The sequence below is a fragment of the Neolamprologus multifasciatus genome, chromosome 2, assembly GCF_963576455.1.
Source record: "Neolamprologus multifasciatus chromosome 2, fNeoMul1.2, whole genome shotgun sequence".
Lineage (NCBI taxonomy): Eukaryota > Metazoa > Chordata > Actinopteri > Cichliformes > Cichlidae > Neolamprologus > Neolamprologus multifasciatus.
The window spans coordinates 13,760,648-13,768,860 of NC_140440.1; the positions used below are offsets into that span (position 1 = coordinate 13,760,648).

The 8,213-nt window shown below is 40.5% G+C and overlaps 1 protein-coding gene across 7 annotated transcripts in view; it reads right to left on the reverse strand.

Moving 5' to 3' along the window:
- ugl (ureidoglycolate lyase) overlaps positions 1-7,498 on the reverse strand; it is a 37,272-nt gene extending 29,774 nt beyond the window's left edge. The window contains exons 1-9 of one of the 7 annotated variants that reach the window (XM_085171002.1): positions 7,002-7,498; positions 6,506-6,906; positions 5,726-5,787; positions 4,290-4,414; positions 4,001-4,219; positions 1,114-1,204; positions 399-475; positions 164-274; positions 20-79 (exon numbers count right to left, since the gene is read on the reverse strand). In XM_085171002.1, the coding sequence (XP_085027128.1) occupies positions 20-79; positions 164-274; positions 399-475; positions 1,114-1,204; positions 4,001-4,219; positions 4,290-4,406 (675 nt within the window). In that variant the 5' untranslated portion in view covers positions 4,407-4,414; positions 5,726-5,787; positions 6,506-6,906; positions 7,002-7,498. The other 6 variants (XM_085171012.1, XM_085171005.1, XM_085171017.1 and 3 more) reach the window with 6 other exon arrangements.
- Positions 7,499-8,213: the final 715 nt, after the last annotated feature.

Below are 8,213 nucleotides of genomic sequence, written 5' to 3' on the forward strand. Positions count from 1 at the left end.
CACCACAAATAGTGCAAACCTTCTGCTGTGTCCAAACAAATATTTTGTTCCAGAGTCTGGCCTCCATGTAGCCCTCCACCTACAGAACAAAGGAAACAGTGCAAACGCAGATAAATGAAATCATCAGCGTGTTTGAACATATGTAGGTTTGCACGTGTGTTACTTTGGACAGGTAGAAAAAGGGTCCACTCTTGTGTTCAAACAGTGTCTTTCCACAGTGAAACATGAGGAGCCCGAAGTCAAAGAGAGGACCAGGAGCTTCTTTCCCCTCCACCTGACGACAGAAAAGCACACGTCTTATTTTTCTCACCAATCCTTTCATGTCTATGATCCTTATGTATTCAGACCACACTCGATTGCTTCCAACAAAACAACCACTGATGAAAGTTCAATACTACCATCATGTTGTGCTCCACCATGTTCCACGCACGGGGACGCAGCATCAGCACGGGAGCCTGAGATATATGAGGAACATCTGCAGATGAAGGATGCCAGAGGAATAGCTCGTGAGAAAACATGGTAAAAATAAAAACTGCTTCTTTTAAAGGATTTTTCTACAGATTTACAAGTTAAAACTTGAATGTAAAAAAGTCAAAGCCTAATGGATTACTCCCAGGAGCTCAGGGGATTCCAGCAGTGCAGTGAGAGGATGAAGGACACATTTCCTTGCTGCTAAATATTCCACATTCAAGTATTATATCGAAGTAGGAGTGGACCAGAACAACAGAAACAAAGTGGTAGCCCAGGTAGAGTTTACAGAGCAGGGTCATGTGTCCCATAGTGTGCAGAGGTCACCAACTTTCTGCATAAACAGTAGCTACAGACCTCGAAACTTCACGTTCAGATTTGCTCCTCACAAATGTGTTTTTTGGAAGAACAGTAAAATATTCCCATAAATATACTCCTAAACCTTCTAGAAGTTCTTCCCAAAGAGGTGAAGCTGCACAGTGTAGACGATATCATATTAAACCCTATGGATGAAGCCTGGCTGTCACTCACGTTCATATGTATGTGAAGGCAGACGAGTAAAGACTTTTGGCAATATAATGTTTTTACTAAGATCGTACGGACTCTCAGCGTAAACTGAAGATGAAGGTGAAGTCGAGCTCTTACTGGGAAACAGGTTGTGCACTGCTTTACAAACATTGTAAATGCCTTTGATCTGGTTGTAATAAGTCGGGCAGTTTCCATCATCGAAGTCAACCTGCAGAGACCAAAAAGAGCTCAGTAAGAAAAAAAGTCAGCAAGGACTCAGAAGAAACAACATTAATGTATACATTTAGGTAACAATGTCAGACATGGTTACCAAACTCTCCAAATCTCCAAACTGGTTGGCTGACATTAGATTAAACTAAGAGGAAACTAATCTATCGAGGGTTTTGGTTCTGGTTTAGCTAACTCCTCCCCATTTTTTTGGATTTTGATTGATTGATTGATTGAATCTTTATTTTGAACATGTTGAAAAAGTACAACAACATAGAATTAAAAGAGACAAATAAACAAAACAAAACAAAAGGAAAACGAGCAAAAACAACTACAAATACAGTGGGGCAAAAAAGTATTTAGTCAGCCACCGATTGTGCAAGTTCCCCCACTTAAAATGATGACAGAGGTCAGTAATTTGCACCAGAGGTACACTTCAACTGTGAGAGACAGAATGTGAAAAAAAAAATCCATGAATTCACATGGTAGGATTTGTAAAGAATTTATTCGTAAATCAGGGTGGAAAATAAGTATTTGGTCACCTCAAACAAGGAAAATCCCTGGCTCTCACAGACCTGTAACGTCTTCTGTAAGAAGCTTTTCTGTCCCCCACTCGTTACCTGTATGAATGGCACCTGTTTGACCTCATCATCTGTATAAAAGACACCTGTCCACAGCCTCAACCAGTCAGACTCCAAACTCCGCCATGGCCAAGACCAAAGAGCTTTCGAAGGACACCAGGAAAAGAATTGTAGACCTGCACCAGACTGGGAAGAGTGAATCTACAATAGGCAAGCAGCTTGGTGTGAAAAAATCAACTGTGGGAGCAATCATCAGAAAATGGAAGACATACAAGACCACTGATAATCTCCCTCGATCTGGGGCTCCACGCAAGATCTCATCCCGTGGGGTCAAAATGATCATGAGAACGGTGAGCAAAGATCCCAGAACCACACGGGGGGACCTGGTGAATGACCTGCAGAGAGCTGGGACCAAAGTAACAAAGGTCACCATCAGTAACACACTACAACGGCAGGGAATCAAATCCCGCAGTGCCAGACGTGTTCCGCTGCTGAAGCCAGTGCATGTCCAGGCCCGTCTGAAGTTTGCCAGAGAGCACATGGATGATACAGCAGAGGATTGGGAGAATGTCATGTGGTCAGATGAAACCAAAGTAGAACTTTTTGGTATAAACTCAACTCGTCGTGTTTGGAGGAAGAAGAATACTGAGTTGCATCCCAAGAACACCATACCTACTGTGAAGCATGGGGGTGGAAACATCATGCTATGGGGCTGTTTTTCTGCCAAGGGGACAGGACGACTGATCCGTGTTAAGGACAGAATGAATGGGGCCAAGTATCGTGAGATTTTGAGCCAAAACCTCCTTCCATCAGTGAGAACTTTGAAGATGAAACGAGGCTGGGTCTTCCAACATGACAATGATCCAAAACACACCGCCCGGGCAACAAAGGAGTGGCTCCGTAAGAAGCATTTGAAAGTCCTGGAGTGGCCTAGCCAGTCTCCAGACCTCAACCCCATAGAAAATCTGTGGCGGGAGTTGAAAGTCCGTGTTGCTCGGCGACAGCCCCAAAACATCACTGCTCTTGAGAAGATCTGCATGGAGGAATGGGCCAAAATACCAGCTACTGTGTGTGCAAACCTGGTAAAGACCTATAGTAAACGTTTGACCTCTGTTATTGCCAACAAAGGTTATGTTACAAAGTATTGAGTTGTATTTTTGTTATTGACCAAATACTTATTTTCCACCCTGATTTACGAATAAATTCTTTACAAATCCTACCATGTGAATTCATGGATTTTTTTTTTCACATTCTGTCTCTCACAGTTGAAGTGTACCTCTGGTGCAAATTACTGACCTCTGTCATCATTTTAAGTGGGGGAACTTGCACAATCAGTGGCTGACTAAATACTTTTTTGCCCCACTGTAACTTTCATGTTCAAAAAGGAGCAGGAAGAAGCATGAGCTTATTTAATCCCACCCCTTTCCCACTATCTAGTAATCTATAGACTACAGAAATACCTCCTTGCAATTACATTATATGTCATGTGTATTTTTTTTATTATTCATTTTTTTTAAATATATATATACACATATATGTTTCTATCTATCCATACATACACATACACACATATACACATTTTCAATAACCCCATTAACACCTCAAAGGATACACAAACTACAGATATATATATACCCACACCAACATACCCGTGCACCCGCACACACATGAAAATATTGGACAGGAACACCCGATCAGATCTCTACCTCCTCCCTGTACCCTGTAAAAACCACATCCTTAAACCGCTGTTTAAACTGCGCCATGCTCGGACTTTGCTTCATATCTTTACTTTAATGTTGTACGGAGACGAGGATGTTTTAAATTTAATTCCCCCCTCAAATTGTGTCCCTGTTCCCTTTTAGAAAACCTGTTTGAAACAACCAAATAAATAAATTTCACCAATTTAACACTTAATGTGTGACCAAAGAAGACCGAGGACTGATGAGCAACTATGATCCTATACAGATGGTAAATTGTGTTGTTTTAAACTTTTCATATGTTCTGTTGTCAATAAAACAGGTTTATGAAATTAGCAAATCATTACAGCTGTTTGTATTTACAAGTCTGACATTTTCTGGGATTGTGAGTTTAATAATGCTGAAACTAACACAAAACAAATCAACATTTCTGCACCAAAAACAAACCCAGTGTGAACAGTTAGCAGTGAACATTAAACCTTTAGCTCTATGTGCTGCATTATTGCACCTGTGTAGCACCTGTATGCCTTGTGCTGGTGACAGAAGAGCTTTAATGAAGCGCTCAGTGTCGCAGGGTGCCAAGTCTCCAATATCTACATGTCTCTTTTGGAGCCTCGAGGGGACGGGCAGGACCTTCCAGTCTGGGTCTCTCCTGATATGTCTGCTACTTTCCAGGAAGCTTGGCAGATCACCTGTGAGATCCAGCCGGGCCTTTTTAGACACTCTCAGCTGTAGAATCTGGAGAGAGAATCATCCTGACTCAAACAAGTCCTTCGTTTATTCACAGAGGTTTTTTTGGCTGTCCTACCTCGTCCACCTCCTCATCGAATGTGGAAATCAGTTCATGCAGGAAGTGGAGGGAGTCAGTGGTAAAGAGAGTTGCATGTTCTTTTTCCAGGCCTAAAGGAGAAGGACACAGCTCCATACTGGACACTGTGGACAAAAGATTTGTATTCATCACCATTGAAACGTCCCTGGGATTTCAACCCCCTGCATAAAGAAAGGTGGTGTTGGCAGTTAAAATGCAGACCAGTTAACAGTCTGTTGTCTAGTCATTTAAGCAGCAAGAAAGGTTATTACTGCACAGATATATTACTGAGATATATTTGTATCACTCAAAGGTAAAGATAACACGGCAGCCTGTGAAAACAGGCCTCAGTGTCATCCTTTTCTCAGGACACCGGTCAGTGTGTTGCTTGTTTGTGGGGCTGAGAGTAACCACCCCTTGTGTAAAGGACCAGATTTAAATATTACTGAACATTTTTCAGTTTCCCAGCAAGAGCTAATTCAAGCACAGTGTGCTGATGCTACTAAGTGCAGCTTAGTGAAGTTAGAAGTGCAGCGTCTGTATATTTCCTGTAGAGGGATGTGCTGGTTCATAAGGTGGCTCCACGAGGTGGCACAGAAATGAAAGGTGACTGCAGGTTTACGACGGCTTCTGTTGGCAGAGCACGAGGTTGAACCCTAATTACTTGGTCTTTGGTCAAAGGCATGAGGACCTTTGTGCTGCAGACTCAGTGGTCTCAGATGAACCTGTGCATTTCATAGATTATGTTCATGGTTTCTGGCACAAACTATGTGGCAGGCACTCAAAACAGAACCTGGAAAGGTTTCAGGTCAGGATGAAATATTTCAATGAAGCAGCAGTTTAATGATGGTGACCCGGTCCTGGCTTTGTTTTGCCAGTTGTAGGAACACTGTATGAGAGTCTCTGGGCCAAATACTGTGAAACAGCAAATGTCAGAACAGAATGATCTCAGGAAAAAACGTTTGTCACGTTAATTTGTTGAGACCATATCGTGTCTGTGCTTTATCTCTTGGTTCATCAGGCTCTGCAGACTCTCCTTCCTCAGCAACAGCTCCACCTTTGACTGCTTGTACAGTCACAGTCACACATTTGTGTGGGGCAGCAGCAGCAGGTGGATCTTTGCTGCACGGTCAGTTGAAGAATTCAAAAAACGTTTGATGAAAAGTGATGAAAGTAGCAGCCAGGTCCTGCTCATCAAATCCAGTTGATGAATGAATTATTGTTAAGTGTGAAAACCTCTATAAAATCAAAAAATGTCTCCATCTGAGACTCGTTTAACATGCTGTCCACGGCCGTACGACCAGAAAAAGACCAAACAGGGTTTGTCAACATTTCAGTTTGTAGCTCTGCAGCCGTTCATAATGTTCATTATTCACTTGATTTTATTTAGAGGAAGATAAGACCATCACCAGCAGACAGTTAAACTAAACACAAACCTTTGTTTTGGCTGAAAGTTCCCAAAACTCTGAGTCTGTGAAAAGAGAACAACAAACGAAATCTGACAGAAAAGATACGAACAATATAAAATTACAACACGAGAAGAAAGGGAGGACTGAGGCTGTAAATGTACATATGAGGTAAACCAGAATAATGAGATGCTGCTGGAGTTAATCCAAGAAGACAAATGAGACAGAATCTACCAAAATAAATCAGGAAGTAACAAAAAGAGAAACGGAAACAGAGAATTAACAACACAGAAGACAGCAGGACAGGAAGACTGAACCTCTGCGAATTAACTAAGACAATTAGCAATAATTAGTTATATAAGGAGACAGAATTAAACCGTGAGGGGAAAAAGCTAAAATAAAACACTCAAAATGACCTGAAGAAAGAACTAATTAAGCAGAAACATACAATAATAAAACAACTGAAACAGTAAAGGTTAAATGGTAGCAGAGGATAAAGGACCCAGCACCATAACAAGTTTCTCACTGTTATTTGATTTTGGCTTCATTTTTGTTGATTAACACAATATTTTACACACTATGCAGTTCTGAGGAAAATAATAATTTCATTTCAAAAACAGACACTTTGGATTACTGAGCAGCTACAGCTCAGCAATCCCAGCTGGAAACACTGCACCAACATACAGCTGCTGCACAACATCTCATGAAACTGTTCAAACTCCATAATAACATAATAACATCTCTTCATCGCTGCAGCTGTTTTACTCATAAAGCTACTTTCAGTACGCTGCACAATAAAGGAGTACTCACAGACGTGCAGTGACGGTGCTCTGCTGACTCCACAGACGTGGACTTTGTGCTTTGATGACTAGTTAAACAGCAACACAGTTGTTTGTATTCAGAGTTGAAAGTCCTTAACTACAAGTGGAAATTCAGTATGCAGCCAATCAAACATACAATAAACACTATTCAGTCACATGCTCACATGAACAATGTTATTTATGTGGTGTAAAAAACTGTGGTTTTTCTGGACAGTTACTCTTAAGTTTGGCTTGTAGTGGGTCAACACTCACACTCCCTGGATATCATGTGTTTTTGCTGGACAGTACTGACACACCCTTTCTTCTTATAGTAAGAGCGCAGGGAAAACATACAATACAAATAAGAAAACACATCAACCCATTTGTCTGGAAGGTAAACCATAAAAGGTGCTGCAAAGAAAAGCAGATGCACCATCAATGTCAAACACGCACACAAAGGTGAAAATAAGGTTTTACAAAAGGAGCACATCATAAACAACACTCACCTTCTCCATAACGTAGGGTTAGAGGGCTGTCCTCATATTCATTTTGTTGTGATGCAGTCGCCCTTTTCTTCATTCTCATGTTTGCCCCATTTCCTCTCGTCACCTTGCACACATTAAATAAGGACTGCATCATATTGCTGTAATTGTTTATATGCTTTATATATCCTGAGCTAAGTTGATCTATACTGTTACATCATATTCTATAAGGATGTTATGTGTTTGTAGACTTTCTGCCCAGTTTGACCCATTTAGCAGAAGTCAGCCTGTTTAAGGCTCTGATATCTATTCTGTGCGACTTAAAGCAGTTATGACATGGTCTGATTTTCTCACCCAATAAAGGAATATTTCATATATCAGTCTACTCTTCATTCTATCAGACACAGTTATCACAGCTCGTACATTTGCTTTTTACACATGTATGTAAGCATTGAGTCAAATGTAATAATGCCAACATATTAAAAGAACAATATTTGTCTCTTATATATAATACATCTATATATACACACTGTCACGGATACTTGAGTGTCTTTGAGTGAAGATTTAAGATGATAGGAAAATAAATGCAACTTGAATCTTTACTGAAGCTCAGTTCATGTTCACTGCTATAATAACTAATAATGATTAGTATAATAACTTTAATATTGGCCATATTATATTTACACTGACTTTAGTCTCATGAACAACATCAGCTAATTGTTATTTACTAGCTAATCTTAAATGACTCAAAACTCATGTTTTACAGTCCTGTGGTCTCAGCCTCAGATACTTATCAAATCACACAAAGCTCGTGTAGAAACAAATGTACAAAATATGTTCTCCTTCATTTCTGTCAAACAAAGCTTTATGAAACGTTTCCAGCTGTTAGTATCATGGTTGCTAGGCAACCTGGGTAGCACGATGGAGGCTAGACCGTCCCATCTCACAAGCCTCGCACTTCCGGCTTTAGCGGTCTTTGGCAGTTACGTTTAACCCGAGCAGCGGGTTAAACGTAATATATAAGTCACTTAGACAACCTAAAAATGTTATTGTTGGGCTTTTTTCAGTGTTTTGTTTGTTCGTGAGTAAATCGGTTTGGCTGAGATTAAAGTTATTAGATTAGATAAAATAAAACTTTATTAATCCCCCGGGTGGGTTCCTCCTTGGGTTTCACACAGCTGACTAAACGTCAAATAGAAAACTGATTAAACAGAAGCATGACACGGTTTACTCCAG